The following is a 25,201-nucleotide window of genomic DNA, read 5'->3' on the forward strand; positions in this document are numbered from 1 at the left end:
ACAGATTGTTGTAAAATAGTATTTTATTTGTAAACATATTTCATGGTATCATTCAGGGGACAGGACTTATAAGCTGAACATATCTCGCCTGTTGAAAGAACATCCTTTAGTTTTAAGCAGCCAAGCAAATTTGAGCTATTTGATCTATTCAGGAGTAAATAAGCAATCAAACATTGATGGAATTGTTGAAAAATGTTCTTATCTATTTAATATTGCATAAAGAAAGTGTCCTTTAAAAACTAAGATTTAAAAAAAAAAGTTCATCGATTAGTACCCATTTCATGAATTAGTCCAGAATAAAACCCTGTGGTAATCGGTTTGAGTTAGAGAGGCCCCCTTCCTTGAATAGACCCAAATAGCAAAGTACATGAGGAATGAAAATTCAAGGATAAGCATTTGTGTGAAGAAAAAAACCCAACAGCAACCTAAGTTTCTCAACCAAGGATAATACCATAGCTTTGTTTTGCAAATCTTTATATTCCTAAATAATTGTACACATCAGTTTTGTTAAGAGTTCTTGTTATGGTATTCTCTTATTGTTTCTGGGTTGTTCTTTTTTTTTTTAAATAATTATGTTTTGTCTCTTGTGTTAAAGTCAATTTTCTAAAAACTTAACATGGTAATTGAGACCAGACATCATCTTTCAGTAGCTTCGTGATAATATGAATAAGTTAATATTCAAATATTATAACAGCACATGTTGTGCTAACATAACCTACTGAAAAATGCAGTATCTGAAAATAGGAGTTACTGTAGGTGTCCAAAATCACTCACACATTACAACTAATTACTGCTTAGCTACTGACCAAATACAAAGTCTGCAATTCAATAGTCCTGGAGAAATGGGTGACTAATTTCTTTCAACATATTGAAAAATTCAAAGCATCAGTCAACAGGGAGGAGGTGTCTATCAAATCTGACAAGTGCTGATGTGTTACTATTTATCACCGTCGAGTTGCTGAACAAAGGTCATTCTGTCAGTACCTTAGAAAAGGATGATGGAAATATTCGTTTAACAAACAGATCCTAAAGGAGAATGCAATATAGTCCTCACTCCTAAGTGGGGGTACAAATAAATAAATCAGAATGCACACAAAAAAGTTTGTTTTTTTCTTTTGTCGTTGAATTTTTTAATGGTATGTACCAGTACAAACTAGTAGAGCACTGAGCTGTTCCAACTACATAAAACGTAGATAGAATTAGACATGAACTATTACAAAACATACCTACACATTTAAAACCTACCATACAATTTAATTAGGAAGAAAAATCAATACTGCATAGTTTCAAAATGGATCCAATCCGACACAAAAATGTGTACATGTGAGCGAGTGTTGGTGGGGAAGGGGGGATTACTCTATAAGATAATTTCACATAAATTTGGGGGGAAACGAATATATTTAAAAATATCAAATAACTGTAAGAATGCTTTACATTTGCAACTCTAATGAAACCATTAAGCTTTCTATTACCTTTTTGGCTAGAACACTTAAATTGACGATCTTTCTTTTAACTAGCCTAATCAGAGTTTGTATAGTTTTACGAATGAATAATTTGAAGTTTTGTGCATCCTTTGGAATTAATCAAAACTTTCTAAGGTATTTGAATAATTTAACTTCATGATTGCAGTGCGAGTATAAAAAAATATATGCTTAAATGTAAAGTTTTTGACAATTTTATGCTTTAAGTATATATTACATTAAAATGTTCTTTCAACTGGCAAATATGATACTTTTTCTCCTATAAAATTTACTACATTAAAAATTTTCGTCATGATTTTAATAAACATTATAAACAGATATTTCACCCAAAGAAGAGATATTTACACCAACTAAGGGAAATAAAAAAAAAATCAATGAAAGCGATTTTTTTTTTAAGGATAAAAATCTTAATTCAAATAGTTTGGGGGTGGGGGTCAAAATTGTTGCAAGGTTTGTTTAATTAACATCAATTTAATTTATATATCCTTATTGGTCAATCAATTTTCTCCAATAAAGTTAAGAGGAGGGTAGGGGGATCAGTGCAAAAACTATATGAATTAAGTTTTTTTATCCTACATTGAACTTTTGATGTCGTCCCTAAATACCTGGTAATTATTATTTAATTACGTATTTTCCTTCGTTGCCAATCAAAATCAGCAAGGAAGCGTATGAATAGAAATGCTTGATAATGGGAGGTTTCTACTTTTTATTCATTAAAGACTTCCTCTAAATTTGTATACATGGCCTTCCAGAAATAAACCGACGGATTTTTTTGATTTTTTTGCATAAACATGAAATAATATCAAGGTTTTCATTTACGTATCACAGGAAACTTTTCTGCATTTAATTGATCATAGCATTACTATAATTTTAAGGGGATGATATAATTTGACTGTTTTTAAACTTGCCGGGGCCAAATTGAATGTATTTTATCAAATCTCCTTTTATATTATATTTTACACAAATTAAACAACTAGTAACACTTTGAACTGTTATGTTATTTAGCCCAATTTCAAGCCTCACAACCTTGTTTTAAAGAAAAATATAAATGTAAAAGATATTATGTATGGTATTATTAGAAAAGTGTGTACGTCATTCTTACATATGATTTACCATTGATTATCAATGCTATGAAATCTGAAGAAGCAAAAATGAGATTGTTAGTACCTGTAATTGTGAAAAGGTTCTAAAAATGTTAACCTATTAACTTTGTGTGCCTGATTTATGAGGGCAGCCTAACTTCATTGCTACATTCAAGCTACAATGTATACAGGCCACACTTAATTATTATTTTTTTATCAATTTCTTCTTCTCCCTTATATTCAATATGATAAATATTCTGGTAATTGCAAATAAAAGACCAGGTTTAAATTGTAAGTTTAAGAGATTCTGAATTCAATGATCTTAAAATTTTCAATAACAGCAATACATCTAATGGTTTGTGCACTAGTTTCTTTTAACATTGGCATTTTGTGATGATTAATTACACCATAAGATGTAACTTTTATATTTTTTTAAATCAATTAAAATAAAAGCGGACTATCTTTTTTTTCTTCTAGACAGATTTAAACATCTCCATATCCCACATGAATAATTACATTATATGTATATGTTTCATAACATCTGAACTTCTGATTGGCTGACAATGGTATTAAAGAATCATTCCAAAATCAAATTTATTTCCTTAATGATGAAGTGGTTTCAATGCATAGGAAAACATACATAAAATTTGATATAACTCGCTTTATCATGATTGTAGTATAAAATTTTTACAGAATTCAATACTTCTTTTTGCAATAGCGTTGATCCTGCATTTATTAATTTGCTTCAGTCAACACTTTTACACCCCAATAAAACTCAGTCAGGATTCTATTTCGTCAAAATTATCTCCCCATTAGGCAACCATATCTATTTTCATATTGAAAATGCAAGCTATGTAGGGATGAAAGACTGTCAATTTAGATGTTGAAAACTTGATAAATATTTTCTCCAAGAAAGAGCTCAATTTCTTTTGTTTGATTTGAATTGGATATCAGTCTGAATTACAAAGAGAAGCATTCAATTCTTTAACAATTTTCATCTAATAAGACAAAAATCTAAGTGGGAATAAAACAGACAGGGACAAGAATCTAGGAATTCATATTATATGGCCTTTTTTCCTTTTTTTGGGGGGTTAAAAACAGCATGACCGTTTGCTTAAAAAATGATGAAAAGGAAGAAAGTTATTTAATATGACTTCGTTCACTAGTACAAGACTGACCATGAAATATAAAATGTAAAGAGGTACACTGCAGTTTTATAAAAATGCTGGACAAGACATAGTAAATTATAAATGTCAACAGATAGGTTCCAAGCTTCACACACACACACAATAGTCCATGCATATCAAGTATCTCTTTCTTCAACTATTTGTTCAAATGCATTTTATGCCATTAACTTTGAATTTCAAGTCTCTTGGATTTACTACATTTCGGGAAAATTCATTTTGATTCTCACTGTTTCTCTATTTCTAAAATTCAAAGTTTTTTAAAGCACTATCACAGGATAAATAAATGACACTTGATGTTTTCTCTCTCTCTCTCTCTCACGATGCATTCCCATTGACTTGGTCTGGTTGATTGCTGGCAGGGATGATAAATGATGGAGAATAAGGGAAAAGTTTATGACAGTCAGCTTGGTATTTCTGTGCCGTCGACTCACATTTTCCAAAATCACCTCGACACATTGCTTCAAGCACTTCTATACAATTCTACAAATGAAAAAATAAAAAAAATGTTAATATCAGCATATTTTTTAATGTGGTTAGAACCATAGCATGTTTATGGTTACTACATTTCATGCTTGAATACTTTGATCATGAAGCCAGGTAAATATATATTAGTTCATGGTTAACAGATACACATGAAATCAACTAAAATGTGCCCTCCACAAATAATAGATATTATATTTAAAATTTAAACTATAATAAATAACAAGATATGAACATCTAAATTACTTTAAACACAGCTGCTATCGAAAGTCAACTCTATATCAAACTATATTTGATGGTATCCCTCTGCTTTTGGCAAATGAGCAGAAAGTTTTCGAACTTTTAGGGTTGAAGTATTTTTTTTTATTGTTTCCCAGTGTTGAAAAGCAAAACATGTTAGTTTTGTTCATTATTGAAGGATGACCTTAAGTTGTTACCTTTCCATTCTGAATTTTATTCTATGTCATTTGGTCACTTGTCAGAGATTTGTCTCATTGACAATTATACCACATTCTTTTTTTCCCCATTTTAAATGGTTTAACTGTAAATATATACATTACTTACATTAAGAATTATTCCTTGTAATTTCGGTGAAAGACTTGTGGCAATTTTTAATGCTTCCTCTTGTTTCTCTGGTGTGGGTGAAAGTTCATACATCATTCTGGCCCCTAAATCACAAAATAATAAGATAAAGTTATTGCAGGAAATGTCACCAGTATCAATAAATTGTAAGGATATGTAGCCAGCTATTATTTCAGTGCAAGTTAAAGATGACCCCTAGCACCATTTTGAGCAGAATAATTATGATTGATAATGTTAAATTTGTATATTAACATAATATCTGCAGGTGTATATCAGAAAGGACTGACTATAATGGCAGTCTTCACACACAACCATAGGCTGAATACCAACTAACAGAATTGAATGACATGACAGGAAACAGACTGGTTTATTTAATTAAGATGTTAATTTCTAGCAGCATTTAAATAAACATTAATATATATTTTTATGAAGATATAAGGCCTAAATTAATATATTGTTTGTTTCCCCAAACCCGACCCTGCCAAGCCAGGTGTGGGTCGGTAGGTAAGGAAATAATTTTATTTTTCCAAAAAGCTTAAAACAATATTGTACAATCCAGCAAGCTAGGAAATTGGAAATGAATAAAATAATATTTGACTTAGTTTTGACAATATACTTTTAGGAGTAGCACTGTTTTTGCAGGGTTGGTCATGATTGGGGAAACAAACAATATTCTATTTTAGGCTTAACAATTCACTGGTAATAAACTTGTTCAAGGAAAACCATGTCTCAATCAAGCTTGTGTGTCAAACAACTCCTAGAGGCGTCACAGAATCATGATGCATGTTTACTTATCAAGCTGTGTGGTTTGACCACTCTTACTGCATCATAAAAATGCAATATATTCTGAAGACAGATGGTTTCGTTATTTCCCTACATCTACAATTTTAACAAGCAAATTGAGTCCTTTATTGTTTTGAATTTACCATTTCAAAGCTTTTTTATAGCTAACTATGTGGTATGGATTTTGGTATTTGTTCATTCTTAAACAGTGACCTATAGTTTTTTTTTAATTTCTGGTGGAGAGTTGCCTCAGTCTTATTTTTAAAGTTTCCATAGCATTAAATCAAATGTCTATACATACCTGCTAATCTATGCAATATGGAATTATTATTTTGTTCTAGGTATTCTGTATTAAGTGTTAAAGGGTCTTTGTGATTGTAAAATTTCTCCATTTCTCTTTGCAGAAGTTTACTAACAGGTTCTGGTAAATCTGTTTTCTGTTTTACTGAAAAACAAAATAACAATCATTATCAATATTCACACATGAAGATTATAGCTAGATTCAGGTTAAAACAAGATATTTTTCTATTTCAATACATTTATATTCCTTTTCAAAAGCTATCATTTAATTTAGAACTGTCCCATTAAAACATACATGGTACCAAAGAAACGGACTGACATTGTTTTAATTTAATTATCATATTATCCCTATTGTATCCCAATTAATTTAAATTTGTTCTCCCTATGGTCTAGAAGTATGTGATCTGTTGACTCTACAACCCGATAACATTTAAAATAATGATTTACCGTTACCGTCAAAAATTGATATCCCACAAATATTGAATCCACACAATTCATAATTTAATATGCAATTTTTGTTTAAGAAAATAAGTTTGAGAAGCTGTGCATCTCACTATTTTAGATTTTATGAGTTGTATTGTGAGGCATGTTGTTAAATGTACAAGTGACAGTGACAATATGTCAATCCATCAATGTGAACTCGTCAGTTTTTATTTGCCAAATTTAAGCTTCATTTTCAAACTTTTATGCAGAGCTAATACTTACTTAACAATAAAATCGTAACAAACAAACGTGTAATTGTGGATTATTTCTTTCTACTTACTTAACAATAAAAATCGTAACAAACAAACATGTAATTGTGGATTATTTCTTTCTACATGACATCCTCTCTTTAATGACTGTAACATTAATAATATTTTTCCTACAATATAAAAAGATACTATATAATATCTGCAAAATAAAATTTTATGACTTAACAAATCAATTCAAGATAATAAGAAAATTATTATCTGACTAATTGTATGAAATAAAAGAATCTGATCATGACACAGATGCCCTTGCTTATACTGCATATTCAGCATTTTTTCAATGTATACAGAGATGCTACCAATAATTGTAATTCATCTTAGTTTGATGGTCATAAGCATTGTGTACAAGTTTTCCAACTTTTGGTTGAGGCAAAATAAAGTTAGAGCATGTAAATTCAGAAATTTTCCAATTCAAAAAGGGACATAACTCCAGAACAGTGATAGTGTGATGCAAACTTGAACTTGATCTGTGATTAGTTGTAATAAGCATTGTTTATAAGTTTCATTACATTTGGTTGAGAAAAACTAAAACAAGAGATCAAGACATAAAGACAGACAAGGGTAAAACTGGTAAAACTTAATGCCCCCTTCCCCTTAGCTGCAGGGTCATAAAAAAAAGCTTTTGATGTTCCTTCTTAGTTTTCAAAAAGAATTTCATCTTTTATATATAGAATAACCATACATTGTCTCATAATATCAATGTTATTTGTACAAGGCTTAGAAACAGGTAAAAAGCGAGGCTGTGCCGAGCATTTCTACCTGTTTCGAGCCGAGTATAAATAACAGATTGATATTTCAAGACAATATATGGTTATTCTTTATATACTGCAACTCTTATAACTGTTCAAAATGAAGTATTTAGGGTAAAAAACGTCATTCTTTAATTGTGAGCGGACAAGGTAAAATTGCCACAAACCTGTATTTGACGTCATAAATAAAACTGTACAGAAAAGCATTGTCAACGTCATTAACAAGGTGATATACGGTCAGTGACTGTATATCACATATAAATATACAGTCAATGCAATTTGACTGCTCAAATAGCACAGCTGCAGTATATATAAAATTACAAAGTTATTATGTATGTTATCATTTGACACTAACAAAATAAGTGATTTAATTTACATATTTATAACATTTTAGTTTGTATTAAAAACAATAACTATATGTGAGAGATTTTATAATTTACCTTTCCTAGAATAAATTTCATAAGCTACTATATGTGTGTGTATTCTATGTGCTGCATGCATCTGTAAAGGTTTCAGGAATTTCAATGATTGCTCTAATGGGTCATCAGGCTGAAAAGGAAAACAATATTTTGAACAAAAATTCTTTTAATACTTCAAATACAAGATTTTTGTTCAACATTGATGATTAGTAATTCTCTTTATTTTATAGATTAGAAATACATGCTTATATATCCCATGTGATATAATGTCCCTAGTCTAACAGTAACACTATGCATATCTAAGAGTTGACATGTTTAATCTATAAATCAAAATCTAGGTATAAAAGAAATATACTAGAATAATATTTCACTTCCAAAATTTTGGATGACATGTTAACTTAAATGCATATAAATACATGAAATATGCTGCAACAAATTTGCAAATCTAAATCTATAACTAATTCCTAAACAGTTGGGACCATAACCCCCAAAATCAATCCCAACCTTCCTTTAGTGTTTACAAACCTTGTGTTAAAATTTTATTGATTGATATTTACTTTTACTAAAGTTATTATCGGGAAACCATTTGTCTTCTGACAACGCTGATGACGACGACTACGACGTGATAGCAATATACAACCATTTTTTTTAAAACTTTTTTTTGTCATATAAAAAGACATACCCTGCTTAATTTATCTGGAACTAATTCCTCTTCTTTCGGACCGTCTAATTCACCATCCTGAGCTTTTTTATTATGAGTTTCTTTTTTATCTTGTTCAGCTTTCTGTTGTGCTTCTGCTTGTGCTCTTTTCTTTGCTTTCCGTTGCTTATTCTTTAACTTTCTTAATTCACTAGGAGACAAATTTTCTGAAAAAAGTTTTATATTTTTAAAAAAAACATATTTTTTTAACCAAAAGCAAATCATCTTAAAACATCTCTACTCTAAATGCTTCTGAAATATAGAAAATTTTTACATTTTATGTTTTGCAAATAAAAAATGTGAATAGGATTTAATCATTTCCATCAAATGAGACAAATGAATTGGATCTTGACATTTTGTTGTATTTATTTCCACTACACAAAATATTTTTCTACTGAATTATGGAAGGGCATGCATGGTCGACTTATTCACAAATAGGTAATATTCAGGTATTTAAATGGGGTCTTTGGCATTTTGATCTTTTCCCCCCAATCTTCCTTGAAATTTTGGCTAGCTGTTTATTCTATATTTGTAGAGTAGAATTATGAAAGAAGCAAGATCATTGGATGGATTAAGTCCAATAAACCTCTTTACAATATCTTTTCACTTTCTTACTACCTTTTGTTCTCATCTTCTTAATCCCAATTGATATTATAAGTTATATGGTTCGCTACTGACCCCCTACAGATCCAGAGGAATAGTAAAATCCATAGAGTGTGAGGCCAAAGATAGAATCTCCTATGGATTTTACTCATCTGATATGTTCCATAGGGAGTCAGTAGTGAACCCTATAACACCATTAAGTGTAGATGTTAGGTCATGAACCCCATATGAAATTTACTTAACCAATGACATCATAATTTATCAGCCGTACGATAAGATAAATATGTTTGATTATATATTAAATTTTACCAACCAGCATCAAGAGCACTATCCAGATCACTGTCTGAGAGAGGGTGGTCATGTAAATGTAAATAAATCTACAATAAACAAAATGGGTGTGTTACTTTTACTGTGAATAAAGCTAATAAAGGTCAAATTATGTAAATCAAATTCCTATTGTATTGCAATAAGGTTTCTAGACTAATGTTAAGCAAAATACAAGCGTTCTCTAAGATAACTTGTTTTGACATCCATTTTATATTGAATAGTTTTGAACAGATATTACAATTGGTTTTAAACCAGGAGTTGCAAAATGCAGTGTGAAATATACCCTCACTCATGTCATTAACATTAAGTTCAAGATCAAATGTCAAATTATTTCATAATACAGAAGTTCAGGTACATGTAATGAGACAGTTTAATGATGAAGCTGTATTCTGTGCTTATTATGCATCATTCTACTGTTATCTGCAAACCTCTTCCTATAAAATTAACAAAACATTTTTATGAGTATTTTCTATCAGAAGAATATTACCTCTATAGCAATTTTGGCTGCTTTAAAATAGAATTGGTGGTGTTGTAATACATCCTCTAATCGTAATAATCCAACGTAAGCTCGGAGAGTCATCTTTCTCATACAGTACGTATGGAAGTCAAACTGATCCTCTATTATTTCTGTAAAATGCTGAAATCATAAAAAAAGTTTACAATTTATAACAATCATCACAAATTTAATGTATTTTCTAAAGTTTTAAAAAAGTCAAGCTTTCACAATATAAACTACATTTTTATGAAGTCTATTAAATTAAAATAGATTTTGGGGGAAGCAATGACCTTTGAGAATACCACCACAACCTAACAAAGTTTATTATATACTAGAACACACCTGCGAAATCGCGGGCATTTAGAGCTTGGTTGACTCTAAGTATGTTAACTGTTGTAGGGAGATTTTTTGTAAAAGATTTTTGTGGCTGGTGAATTTCAGGAAAAGATAACATGTCTGGAGAATTTCAGAAAAGGTATCGAAATTCATAGGTACTTGGGAAGAGTTTAAGCCGGCTCCCTTGTTTCCAAAGTCCGTTATTTTTTATCTGTTAAATTCCATTATTTTCGCGTTCCTGTATACTATGAACATACGTATACTATAAATAAAGTGTATTTGCTATTAACTATCAATTCCAAGTTTCTTCTCCTAAGCTTTCACTGCTTATATTATATAGTCTCTATTGACACGATAATTATTGTCCTGTCCACGAGTACTCTTATGAAATTTATGTGCAAGTTTAAAACCGGAAGTCCTGTTTGACTTAAAAGCTTGGTTGAAAATATGTTAGCTATTTAAGAATGAATTTTTGTGAATGATTTTTTTGTCTGCAGAATTAACAAAATGATATCAAAAGTCATATAGGTACATGGAGACTGGACAATATTTTTAAGCCCTCTTTCGTTTTAAAAGTCCGTTATTATTTAGTTTTCTGTTATATTCCATTATTTTCACGTTTCTGTATTATAAATATTAAAGGGAATTTGATTTTTTATTGACTATCAATTCTAATTTTCTTCTCCATGGCAATCACTGGCTGCTATATCATAATAGAGAGTCTCTGTATATTATAGTAGTATCTTAATCATAGTATACATGCAGATAAACGCAAAATAATGGTCCTGTCCCCGTTCGAGTACATTTTTGTACTTATGAAATTATGTGTTATTAAAACCGAGGAATAATAGTAGTGTTTCTTACGATCTAAAAACCACTATCTGGACAACGCACTGATTGGCTTATTTACTTATCATTTTTGTTGACTATCATACGATTGGTTCTCAATGTTAAAACCGGTAGTCATGTCTGACTTAAAAGTCGGTTTGAGAACAGAAACAATATCCAGACTCCTTCATTTTCGTTTTTCTCCCAAAATAACCCAAACTGAAGTCATAACAAATGCGACTATGCATGGTACCTATAGGACACAGAGGCATAAAGATTAATTTATTGTGGAAGGAAGAGAAGCGACACACAAAATGAGGTCTTCTCGTTTAATAGTATAGATTTTATATATATCTAAAAGGTGTAATAGTCAATGATGAGCCACAACTCATGTCCAAAAATAAGTGATCCCTTCCTCCTCTCCCTCACTGGAACAGTGCTAATATAGCATAATAACTCCATTGGATAAATAATTTTAAATAATATAGTGTTCAGAACCACTTTTTATCTTACTACTCGACTAATCTCAGCAAACAAACATCAAATATCATAGCTTAATTGACAGCAGAAAAACTGAACAAATTTTCTTATGGCTTGTATGCAGAATTGCACCAAACCTTATTCAAATATCAATTTTGTCTAAACAATGAAAAATAAATGAATCTGCAGTACCTTGACAACTGTAGTCATCACTATGCTTGAATGATCTTAGGCCACCCTTAAAAAATTGTTTGTTTGGCATTGCCGACTCACACCATCAGCAGTTGGGTAGGTAGGTAGGTAGGGATTTTTTTTTTTTTATTACATTTAAAAACTATTTATTGCAACCATAATCCTTTTGCCTCTAGATCACAGCCAAAAGCAGTGCACCATTTTGCAGTTGTGTGTACAAACTGATGGTTTCTTTGATAGGGGTTAATGTCACATTCTACAACATATGGGTAATTTCATGTCAGACGTTCAGTGTTTTTGGAGGAGTAAACCAAAGTACCCAGCAGAAACAGATCTGTGGTAGGGAAATGACATTATTAACCATATAACATGTTAGACATGAAAATTGAATCTTAATTGTGGGACTGTCTATTGAACAGAGGCTTAATGTCACATCTTGAAGTTGCCTTCAGTTTGGTAAACTTGTCATATTTTAATCAGTTCGACCACTACAGCTCCCTGTACAAATAAGTGATTTTAGCTTTGATTCATTGTTTGCTTGTTTGATGGTATTTAAAATTACCTTTCTACACCATATGGGCAAGTTCATGACAATCAGTTTATTAGTGGATGAAAGCGTAGTGCACAGAGGAACCTTATTATAAATTTCTTAACAATCTAACCTTAATTTTGTGGTTGCTAACTTATACCTAGAGGTGATAGACTAGCATTGATAAATGTAAATTTTGTCGAACTAGAAAACAATCAAAGCCACTGCAGCCCCTGATCAGCTTTTGAGGATAGAAAAATATTTCAAATTTAGAAGGTTGGCACAAGAACAGACATGAATGCCAGACAATAGTTATAAATATGTTGCTGTCAGATATCTTTTTTGTTTTAAGAATTATCTTATTCATGTTAAGAAAAGAGGGGTTGGATTTTTAGTTTGTGATACACACAAGAGGCTAGTCTTTAAAATATGTATGTTTTGTACCAGGCTAACCTCTACAGGTACAAAACTATTGTATATAAACCTGTAAATCGTGGACCATACATGTATAGCTTTGGTGCTTTCATGCAGCACAGTCACCTGAAGATTTCATAATTAGAGCAAAAAAATGGGGGAAATAAAATATTTTTAGTAGTATTAAGTATAATTATAGCAAAAAAATGGGGGAAATAAAATATTTTTAGTACTAAGTATTCTATATAATAATTAATACTAAGTAAAAATATTTTATTTCCCCTATTTTTTAGCTTTAATTATGAAATCTTTAGGCAAATGTGCATGCAGGTACACCTTTCAGCCATCAAGCCAAGGCATCATTTTGAATAGATATAAGAAGATGTGGTATGAGTGCCAACACGACAACTCTCCATCCAAGTCACAATTTGTAAAAGTAAATAATTTATAGGTCAAAGAATGCATTGTTTTGGAATTTACATGGCAACATGCTTTGTTATCTGGTTCAAGAAACATGATAGATTTCACATATTCAAGAGATCCTTCAAGGGTTAAAGCTACAGATGTTTGTTCTGTCATGTCTTGGTGAAAAGCTTCTATCCCATGAAGTGAGGATGCAAAGCAGACACCAACAAATTACAGTGTCACTGTCTGCTTTACCAAAGACGACATTTGAGTTCTCTACAAGGCCTTTTAGAACATCAATCCATGTTCCATGTAAAGATTAGGTGAAAATCTTATGTTTTAATAAAACACTCCTCTCCCTTAAATGGAGCATTAGGGGATGCTATCCACTGCCCGTCTTTTTGACATTTTTGGCAGACTTTTTTCTAATCTATGTCATTCAAGCGCTTATTCTGAATACAGTGTACAAGAAGCACTTAAAAGATCATGATTTGAAATAAGTAAAGCCTGGAAACAAACTCCGCGGATATGATCAAAATTCTGGAAATTTTCCGATTTTTTAGATAAAAAAAATACAAATTTTATAACACCAATAAAATTATTCAGGCGGCAAGATTTTCAGTGGGTCGGGCGGCAATGCCAAACAAATGAAATTTTATTTTAGGCCTTAGTGACCTACCCTATCTATTTCGTGACACTTTTTAAGAGCGTCTCCCCATTTTCCCATTCTCTGGTATGCTGCAGCACTTTCTATCTGAAACCACATGCACTGCATTTCGTTCAGATTATCTACTGCTGATACACCTTCCTATAAATAGATAATAATAGAAAATATTACTGGCTATTAATAGACAAGTATGCAATACACCTTGCTATAAATAGATAACAAGTAGAAAATATACCTTGCTAAGAACATAACAGCTGTTATATTTTGCTTGATTGAATTACACAATATATTTACATGACTACATTGTAGGTCAACATTTGTGTCAAATCATTTTTATATTAGTCTTGCATGCAGACAAGGACTATTTCAAGACTTACATATTTTCTATACATGCCCAAGTTGGAAACATTTATAAAAGTGATTTTGTGAAATAATATTTTACTATTCAGTCTATTATTTCAAAATAAGCTCAAAAATATAGTTGACTGAAATTTTGGAACATTATAAATAATTAATCCAATCTAGGTCTTTATGTGATTTGGATAGACCTTAAAGTATGATATAAATATAAACAGAGAAGTCTAATTGATAAACATGAATTTGTCAGCTAATGCCCCTTTAAGCATACCTACCCTTGTAAATTTTGAACACATTTCAGCAGACTCTGCTATTAAATTGCCTCTTAACATATACTTGGCACATTTGGAATTTATATATCTGTCAGCTGTATCTAATGACTGAGCTTCATCCATCAACCGGACAGCCTCCTCTATATCACCAGCATGCTACAAAAGAAGTAAATATATAACAGATTTCTATTGGTTACTTCAAGAATAATGCAACAAAATTCAATTAAGCAGTAAAGGAGTAGGTTCGGCAAGAGCCCTTTTTGGCCTCAAAATATAGCTGTTTTACAAAATATATAAAATGTAAACTTTTAGTCATTTATTGAACAGTAGAGTGCTTCTGCTACATAAAAATGGGTTTTTTTTACTATACAATGAAAATATATCGGGTACTGGCACCTTAAAGTCATGCTAAATTACTGAATTCTGCAAAATTCTAGCATTTTAGTTAAATTTTAGACAGTTTTCGTGTAAAACGAAAGTGGCCGCATTCGTGTTCATCCTTAATATTGAAACGGAAGTTGTATTTTATGATAATACATAACATATATAAAGGTTAAGGATGAACATGAATGCGGCCACTTTCATTTTTGACAAAAACCATCAAAAAAGTGACATTTTTCGGCATATTGGGTTGATTTTTCATATTTGAGCTTGAATCGGATCGTTTTTAATGACAAAATCAGTTCAAAACTTTCACATAAACTAATTGATTCAAATGAAATAGACACTTAAGTGTTTAAAAAGTGGTCAAAATCTTTTGTCAGATGAACTTGAAATTTGAGGCCAAAATCGGTCCTTACCGGACCTACTCCTTTATTATAACCACACATATAAACATTTTAAAATAGATTCCTTATAAAACTTCCTTAAGATCTAATTTATTATGTATCTCTTTCCTACAAAATTGATACATGTACAATGTGACCAGCAAATCAGTAAAAATTGGGTATCATAATTTAACTATATTGCACATGATCAGCATGCACATTTTACTTTGCCTTTCAGCCTGAGTATCGCTGATAAGTCTTGTGCAGAGAAACACACATCTGGTGTTCAAAATCATAAGCCTAAAATCTTTAATGAGTTTATTTGTAGACCTCCATTCAAAAAAAGATTGTAACTGTTTTTTTCATTCATGTCAGCTCATTCCAAATTTCCCATTTACGGTCTAACCCTAAGCCCTTCATTGTTTTTCTTACTGATGTTGTACAATTATTAAATCAACTTTCTATAATGAATTTATATATAATAGCTTTGACTTACTTTAAATATTTTGGCTTTGAGTACATACAACTCTATAAGAAGTGGTGTGTGTTTTAAGGCTAGATCTATATACTCTACAGATTTGATGGTGTCACCCAGGAAATCATAATGACACGCCAGGAAAAAATACACCCACAATAGCGTTGTTGGAGACTCTAATTCACCTTCATCTGCAAAATAAAATCACTCATTTTTATATGGCTCAATTTTAAAATAAGATTTGTTTTTTAACTACACTTTCTTCCTACTTTAATTTCTCAAAATAATTATTATTACTTCTAAGCTCTATGCTTTCAATAGTACAAATAATCATTGAGTCTTTCAAAGGAAATGTGTGTTACCTTCCATCTCACAGTAATATAAACAAAAATAGCCAAGTCTATTTCTTATAATGAGAAACACCCAAATTCAACCATAGCAACATCTTAAATAGCAGCAACAAAACTTCATGTCTGTGTGAGTTTGGTTAAATTATGGTGTTTTCAAGGACTTGTGAATTAACATAAAGTGTGAGGTTGAAGATGAAATTCACTTACGACAACAGAAGTGTTTCTATGTGTTGCTTGAGACAGATGAATTCTGTCAGGCGACATAATAAACAAAGTGTATTAAAAAGAACATTATCCAAATAAAGCTTCCAGTTTAATTTTTATGTACAAGGACTTTCTGATGTTTAAGTGTGAGAACGAGATTCACAAGCAATATGTTGTTGAAAGATTTCATTAATACCTACCAGACAACGCAAACTTTTCATGAGTTTTTAAATTTTCAGCATACCCTAGAACTAAATCTTCTACGGTTCGTTGCTACAATCAGAAAAACAATATTACTGTCTACTTTACAGGAAATCTTCCAAGGCATTGCAATACATTTACAATACTTTTGATAACATTTCTATTACAATTTATCTATTGATAGTCTTCAAGGAACTCAATAATTTTCAAATCATACATATCTATATTCTTATTTTAAATGTAAACATAAGTGAGATTGCTTAAATTCATTATTTGTAATAAATTTCTTACTAGCATATGTTTGAATTTGAACAATATCTTCTTCTCAATTTTTATAAATGAGGGGATATGTGGTGGGTATACATGAGATGACAATGCAATAAATACCAAAACATAAACAATGATGAAGAATGTTTCCATGGGACACAGATGCCACATGCTTGTAAATATAGGTAAAATTCAGCAGAAATTTTCAATTTCCAAAGGGAAATAACTCAAGTGAAAACTGAAAGTAATGACATCCAAACTTTAACTTGATCTGTGTCTGGTGGTAATAAGCAGTGTATACATTTTTTGACATTTGGTGAGGCAAGCGGCAGTTTAGAGTGCCTAAATGGCAAAATTGATCAATTTTTGCTTTTTAAAGGAACATAACTTAAGAATAATGGTGAATAGTTGGCCATCATAAATCTTATTATTATACTGACATAATTTTTAAATATAAATGTGTTATTGCTGTTTGCAAATGGGGAATGTACAAAATGTATTTCTTCAAAACCAGACAATTATTACAAACCTTCCAAGGATCTGAATATAATTTCTTTACAGTTACAAACAAAGGTGGTACACCCTTATGAAAAGCTCTCCTAAAATATGTATCCATCAGTCCTTTAAAATTAGCCCCTGAAATAAAATATTAAACATTGAAAGGATTTAAACACACAATACAGTTTTTAGCAAGAATTGTATACATATGAAATTTTCTATATAATGAATATTTTCAAGGGGCATAACTCTTTTATAAAATATTAGTTTAGAACTAATATTTTGTATTTTTGAAACTTCACAGAAATCTTCATTTTACTTTTAAATTATTGATATTTGTTTATTAATTATGTGGTTTACTTGTGCTTTTCCCTATTAAATGACATTTAAACACGTCTCCTTCTTTTCTTAATATGTAAATACCACTTGTTGAAAAATTTACGCTTGATGTCTTTGGAAGAGAATGCCTTAACATTGTTCTAATTTTCTGAAAATGGATATGAAGCTAATGTATTTACCTGTTGTAAATGACAGAGGTATTCTCCTGGGAGCTGATGCACGTGGGTACTGTTCTTCTACATCAGTGTACAATTTTAATGTTTCTTCTTCTGTCCCTGGTCATAAAATAAATCACAATGTTTAACAGTAATGAAGTTTAATTATTATACATTCCATATTCAAATGGTTTCCTTTTCAATGCATACCGCATATATTTATTTCCTAAAGTAGTAAATTCTCCTAGTATCAATTTTTATTATTCTTATTTTCAGTTAACTTTTCCTGTAAAAATAAATTATTAGTTACCTGGTTTGATAGCATCTTCTAACCCTTTGTAGTATGCCCAGTTCTCAGGATTTCTGGTTATTAGGTCTTTATAAATATCACCTACTTTTTCCGATCTACCAAGTTTCATTAGCAGTTCAGCTGAAAATACAAATTAATTCATATATGCAATAAACCAAACATTCGAGCATTCCAATATAAAAAGGTTCCAAACCTTTCTACATGTGTTTGGTGTAAATTTTAAGAGATTTCTTACATTTCTAGAACGCTAAAGCTTTCTTCAAGTTAATTGTTGTATAATGTACTAAACAGTGTTAAAAGTTCTGTAAACATGAAGAGGTGACAACATTTTATAAATCATGTTTTTTTCCTTTTTCTCATCAATTTTACTTTTAAAAATATTCATTAGATAAACTTTTACTACTTTGATGGTTGTGGGCAATCATTTAATTCAAAAGAAAGAAAAAACATAAAATGAAGATGTCTCCATGATATTCAAAATAACTGAAGAGAATAATATGGTTTGAATATTCATTTGGTATTATGGTGTTAAAAGTTCTGTAAACATGAAGAGGTGACAACATTTTATAAATCATGTTTTTTTCCTTTTTCTCATCAATTTTACTTTTAAAAATATTCATTAGATAAACTTTTACTACTTTGATGGTTGTGGGCAATCATTTAATTCAAAAGAAAGAAAAATCATAAAATGAAGATGTCTCCATGATATTCAAAATAACTGAAGAGAATAATATGGTTTGAATATTCATTTGGTATTATGGTAATCCTTTTTCAACTGTCAAATACATGGACGTCTTAAAAGGCACTATTTCAAAAGCCCCATCATTCATAAAAATATTTCCACAAACACTAAACTTGTGCTTAAAATTTTCTAGTATCAATAGTCCATAGAAATCATGTGCAAGTGCCTTTAAAATTCAACAGAGATTTCTCCTTTACTGTCCTTACCCCTTATCTCCTGTAATGATAGTTTGTCTACAATTTGACTTTCATATCTATCTAAATGATGCAAAGCTTCCTCCAACATGCCTGCCTCCCTTACCACCATATTTTGATACATGAGCAATTCACTGTGCTCATAATCTCCAGCTTTTGGCTACAAGTAAAAACATTTTCATTAGACATTGTTCAACATAATAGGTTCAAGGTATGACAATTAATTGATCACGATTTTGTTGGGTTGCTGTTTCACCGACATATTCTCTATCTTTCTACTACACAGCCATCCTATCATGTTCTAAAACTTATACTTAATACATTGTATATCAAGTTTAGAATACATGTAAGCTACATTCATTTAAAGAGAGTAGATAATTACAATTTGTTTCATGTATTTTTTGAAAATGGTAAATTTTCAAAAAGTTGGATGACTTGATCATGATGTCTTTAACAGTAAACTACCTACCATCTGCGTCTTTCGGAATTCTTCTAGAATACTTAAAGCCATATCAAAATCCTTCATCAAATGATAAGACATGGCATAACCTATCCATGAAGCTCTTTGTCCAGGACGCAACACTAAAAGCTGATACCGAGTCTCCTAAACAAATAAAAATAAACAGCAAATTATTGTCAAATCAAGATCTAGAGCTATAACATAAATCCTACAATAAAACTCTGCTCTTTAATATTTATTTCAGATATTGAAATAGCCCTATTTAATTAATTTTAAACACCTAAATGAAATATTTAAGAAACAAGGATGCTAATCTACACAACAAATGGAGAAAATAAAATAAGTTTGGACAAATTCCAGTCAGGTTTTGTAAGCAAAACAGATTCATGCAATAAAGGTGTCATTTGAACCCCATCTCATTGTTGTGCAACCAATATAACCTATCTAGTACTCATGTAGGTGGCATAATCAATTTAGAGAACACTTAAACAACCATATCTTTTAAGTACAAATAAAAGAAAAACTTAATTGAGTACCTGTTATTTGTACAATAGTTGGCCGATTGCAGGATAGGAAAAATACTACAATGCTATGTCAGACAAAATAAATCCTTACTTTAATATCAATAATGAAGTGTCCACCCATGTACAATTAAGGAATAACAGTACTGTAGTTGAAGAGTTGACACCGTCAATTGTAGATTTGACGGTCGCAAATGCAGTTTTACTGGCGACGCGGAGCGGAGACAGTAAAACGGAGATTTGCGACCGTCAAATCAAAATTGACGGTGGCAACTCTTCAACTACAGTCCTGTTATTCCGATTCTAATGCATTACAAAAAGTAAAAAATACGATAAAACTTGAAAAAATGTCTAAATTTGTCAAATAAAAAAAAATCCGCGAAACTTCATGAATAATTTTGGCACAAAGACGTCATGTCTAAACGTGACGTCATACAAACGAAAATTTACAAACTGAAGGTTATTTCGTTACCCGTACGCTTCAAATTTGGATAAAATTACATTAAAACGGCAAATTCGAGGTAGGTGTTGTTTTATTTTTGATTATATAGTAGTAATCGAACATTTGTTGATTCGTCAATTCAAAATGACGGGTCTCTCCTTAGTTACGCCTGGTCAACTGTGGATTTGACGGCAACTGTTAGCCAATGAAAAAAATTGTTACATCCAAATTGCATTAGAATTAATATTCTTTTCTTTCATTAGGCCTATATTTATATATTATTTGTTTCCCCAATCCCGTCTCTGCCAAGCCAGATGTGGGTAAGTAGATAGGGTATTATTTTTTCCCCCCTAAAAGCTATAACAATATCGCTTGATCTTGCAAGCCAGATAATCGGAAATAATTAAAATAATATTTGACTAAGTTTTGACAATAAAATTTTATGAGTCTGACCGTTTTTGAGGGGTTGGCCGGTCGGGAAACAAACAATATTTTATTTTTGGCCTTACCTACTCAAACTGTTTTAGTATATCATCACTATTACTTACTCGATAACCTTCAAGGTCTCTCATCTGTATTTGCAGTAATGACAAGTCCCTCAAGATCTGTAGATTATCCTATGTAAAGTATATACAATTTAATTTTAATACATAATTATAATAATCAAATTTCTCTACCTTGTTTCAGCTAATTTCTTAATGCTTGTAGAGTTAAACTTTAGGAGTCTTGCTTGCTCTGTTTGTATAAATGTTGATTTAAGCTTTAAAATTAAAACTGATGCTTACAAACAATAATTCTAATGCAACAACGTTTGTAACGTTCGTTTTGATTGGATTACGTCACTTATTTACATGGCATCAATTGACAATTGATGCTATGGGACGTACGCGCATGCGTAGACGGCATATGACAGATTTTAAATGCATGTTTTAACGTTGTTGTCTGTCAGTTTCATTAGAATGAAGATAACAATATTGTATTTTAAGCTCCGACGGCATCAATAGGGGATTTGATGGTCGCAAATACCCGTTTACTGTCTCCGCTAACGCGTCGACAGTAAACTTAATTTGCGACCATCAAATCCCCAATTGATGCCGTCGGAGCTTAAAATACAATACAGTTATCTCCTAAATATAGCCATATTCTAACCTGCATATATTATATTTAATTTTAAACATCAGACATTAAGTTTAATAATATTTCTTTAAAATTTCATTTTTGCTGCCACAATCAAAGTCTTGTTTTATAAATATTTCATCTCCGATCAAATTTATTCTGAAAAAAACATGTGTGGTTCCAGTAACATGTCAAACCCTTAGACTTAATTATATATAGCGTTTTGTGGACTTGCCTTTTCTTCACCATCTTTTGTTTTTGAAATGGACCCATCATTTTTCTTCGACTTGCGCAAGTTTTGAATGACTGGTTCATTTTATGAACCTGTTTATTATGTGACTAGGTTTTCCAGTAGAGAATTTACAACCTTGTAATAGATAAGTGGTTTTCATACAAATGTTTCAAGCTAAATAATGACATACCTTATCCCATTTTAAAGCATTTCTGTAAGCCTTTATAGCTTCATCATACTTTCTTTCAGATCTTTGTAAAAGTCCAAAAACATGCCAACCTGTTGTTGGTTAAGGAATAAGATGGTTCTCCTTGACATTTTCAAATGGTTGAGTAAAAAATCCCTATTTTTGGTACACAATTTACAAAGTTTAAGCTTTAAAAACTTCTCTTTATCACAAAAAGTTAAATAACAAGACCAGAAATGTTATGAAAACTGTACTAGTAATTCTTTGTTCAAATTTTACAGTCAGTTTTTCTGCTTGATGTGCATTCTGGCCCCCTCCACCCTTTTTACAGTAAATTCTAGTAATTTTAAGTATAAAGCACACACCCTTGGAACACATAATATTTTGATACTTGTGTAGTATTAGGTTAGATTGTCTAAATTAAATTCTTTGTTTTATATATGCTATTTACTTTAATAAAATATTTCGTCTTTTTTTGTATTTCGAACAGTTTAATTTGTTCTTTAATTTAAAGACAAAAGGATACAGACGTGACTTCGTAGGTCATTACGTAAACCTCTCTTTACATGGTCTAATGCTTCTTCTTTCCTCCCTAGGCAATTAAGAGTCAGACCTTTCATGGCCAAAGTTTCTGGAATGAAAATATGTAATTACTTATACATTTTTATTATAAAATTTTTATATCAATTAAAATATTTTTCAGTGAAAAAGGTTGGTTGTATTCATCTAGCAAACTATCCATTATGATTAATTCTCATTATTGCTATTTTCTAAAATCTTTATTTACATTTTTTTGGCTTTTTAACATTTTGATCTGAGCGTCACTGATGAGTCTTATGTAGACGAAACGCGCGTCGGAATATTAAATTATAATCCTGGTAATATTAAATTATAATCCTGATAACTATTGACATGATTGACTAAAAGTGACCAGTTGAGGACAACCTTCTAGTGTCCACCTAGTTGAGAAAGACACCAGACTAATCATTTTTTTCGTAGGACACTGTTTTGTTGTGTTTGATTTTTTTGGGGGTAGCAAAATATGACTTATCCTAAAAAAAATTCATAGGACACTGGTTTTTTTTTTTTGGGGGGGGGGGGGGACAGCAAAATATTATATGTGATATCAGACACTTCAATCAATACACTACAAGTATATTACCTCCATGTTCATTAAATTTGGGATTGCTTAAAATCTGTTTAGCAAACTTCAACCCATTTTTGTACTGTTTCTGTTCATAACATTTCTACAAAAAACAAAACAGTATTATGGATTATAATGAATTTAATTCATTTTCAGCTAATCTGAATAGTTCTCAATATATCTTAGGTACTGATGGTTTAATGTAAAAAAAAAATAGTATGATTGCCAATGAAACACTTCTCAACAAAAAAACAAATGACAGAGAGATTAACAGCTGTAGGTCACCAGATTAGAGTTTCTCAAAAAGTTTTGGTTCAAAGAATTTGACCACGAAAATTTGAAAAAGACCAACACAATTTTGGTATTGTAATAGAAATAGAAGTGAGCTCCAACAGTTTTTATTCAAGGACCAACAGCAAAATAAAGATTTCAAGAAACCTGCTGTATAACCTTCAACAATAAACAAAGCCATAAACTGCATAGTAAGCTATAAAAGGACCTCAAATCACAAGGGTTAAATTATTCTAACATATTAAACAAGAAAACCAACAGCCAAATTAATGTACAAAACAAAAGGCCTGGATAACAATTCAGAAAATCTTCACAAAGATTCTGGGACCCACTATTGCCAGTCAAGTCCTACTTTTAAACATGTGCAGTATAAGCAGTCTATATACCAGTAGTCATAATAAAATAAATGTCTTCCAAAAGATGTCAAATGTTCACCTACTATTTTTTTTAAGAGTAATTTAAAGGCAATTAGAAATGCCACAAAATGGTCAAGTAAAGGCTAAACACGAAATAAAGTATACACGAAAGGTAGATAATTTACAGTAAAATCTACCAAGGCTAATGATTCTGTTGCTCTAGGACTACGCCATCCTTTTGAAAAAGCTCCAGGGAGTATATATGGCACCTTTGATTTTCAGAAAATCCCCATAGAAATAACTTGCATCTGTAAGTTCAGTCTTTTTAATGCACTCACATGTACATGTACAATTTTCCTTGTTCAGCAAAAATCAGAAAATCATTTCTAACACTGAATCCCTAATGGCATTACATGAAGATATATACGATGATAAATAAAACCAACATGCCACAATCATTTATCTTGAAGACCTCAGGTAGCAAGTGAATAGGAGCATAATAGATCAATTAATGATAATCCCCAATATTTGATGTGATGACTTGGTAATCTCTCTTGTGAAGTTATAATCATTAATGTAGTTTCTCCTCCATTAGCCCTTTTATGTAATAAAATAATAAAGAAAACAAGAATGTGTCTTAAGTACACGGATTGATTGGACTTCAGCTTCATCAAAAACTACCTTGACCAAAAACTTTAACCTGAAGCGGGACGAACAGATGGACGGACAAAAGAACAGACCCACAGACCAGAAAACATAATGCCCCTCTACTATCGTAGCCTAGGTGGGGCATAAAAAATGAACTGAGAAAAAAATCAAAATTTAATTAATGGTTTTCCCAGACCCGTTTAGTGTATGAAGATTCTCATCTACATAATGAATCCCTCTATATAATTTACCCATTCTTCATACATTGTAGAGGTCTACATCTTATTTAGGTTCTCGTAAAAAATATTCCTGGCAGCATAAACATGCAAAATCATAGTGCACAAAAAAATTGCACGAGATACTTTTGCAGGGGGCCTGCAATCCCTGAATTACCACCTGCCATGAGCAACACATGTGTAGCAAGCAAGCAAGATGACCTGTGATGGAGCAAAACCTATTAAAAGCTAGACAAGTTTGCAACAACACCAGTTTTCCTCCATTTTTTTATGGAGTTTCTGATGCTCAATCTTAAGTTAGTCTGTTGAGGTTTTATTCTAATGTCAGGGAAATATTTGTCTTTCTTTAAATATCACATTCTTAAATTTCTTGGTTTGTCCCTTGGTAACTTCCCCCCTTTTTTGTGAAATGTGCAAACTCACTCACCAATATTCTTTTAAAAAGGGCATTTTCTTTAGGAGGTAGTGGATTGTTAGTGGGCATTTTGCTCTAGGGTTCTGTGTTTGCTTTATAACCAGCTATTTCCATAGGAAACAGGATACACAACCACGAGGATGCTATCCAACATGGAGGAAGCAATATTTCCGGTGTTCTCGCTGTTTCGTTATTGAGATTTCGAGGCTTGAATAGAAGAAAATAATGTACTA

The 25,201-nt window shown here is 31.2% G+C and overlaps 1 protein-coding gene across 1 annotated transcript; it reads right to left on the reverse strand.

Annotated features, from left to right (window-relative positions):
* Positions 1-1,105: 1,105 nt before the first annotated feature.
* On the reverse strand, positions 1,106-25,166 carry LOC134696732 (N-alpha-acetyltransferase 15, NatA auxiliary subunit-like). Its single transcript, XM_063558659.1, has 22 exons — positions 24,981-25,166; positions 23,041-23,125; positions 22,405-22,509; positions 21,882-21,970; positions 20,892-20,960; positions 19,390-19,524; positions 18,933-19,080; positions 17,985-18,104; positions 17,699-17,794; positions 17,212-17,318; positions 16,415-16,487; positions 15,682-15,851; positions 14,422-14,574; positions 13,802-13,930; positions 9,930-10,079; positions 9,429-9,492; positions 8,495-8,679; positions 7,834-7,942; positions 6,659-6,757; positions 5,897-6,040; positions 4,795-4,898; positions 1,106-4,230 (listed from the first exon to the last, which is right to left on the reverse strand). Exons 1-22 carry the CDS (start codon positions 25,035-25,037, stop codon positions 4,066-4,068), a joined length of 2,556 nt encoding a protein of 851 aa, XP_063414729.1. The 5' UTR covers positions 25,038-25,166; the 3' UTR covers positions 1,106-4,065.
* Positions 25,167-25,201: the final 35 nt, after the last annotated feature.

This window comes from Mytilus trossulus, chromosome 14 (genome assembly GCF_036588685.1).
Source record: "Mytilus trossulus isolate FHL-02 chromosome 14, PNRI_Mtr1.1.1.hap1, whole genome shotgun sequence".
In the NCBI taxonomy this organism is placed as follows: Eukaryota; Metazoa; Mollusca; class Bivalvia; order Mytilida; family Mytilidae; genus Mytilus; species Mytilus trossulus.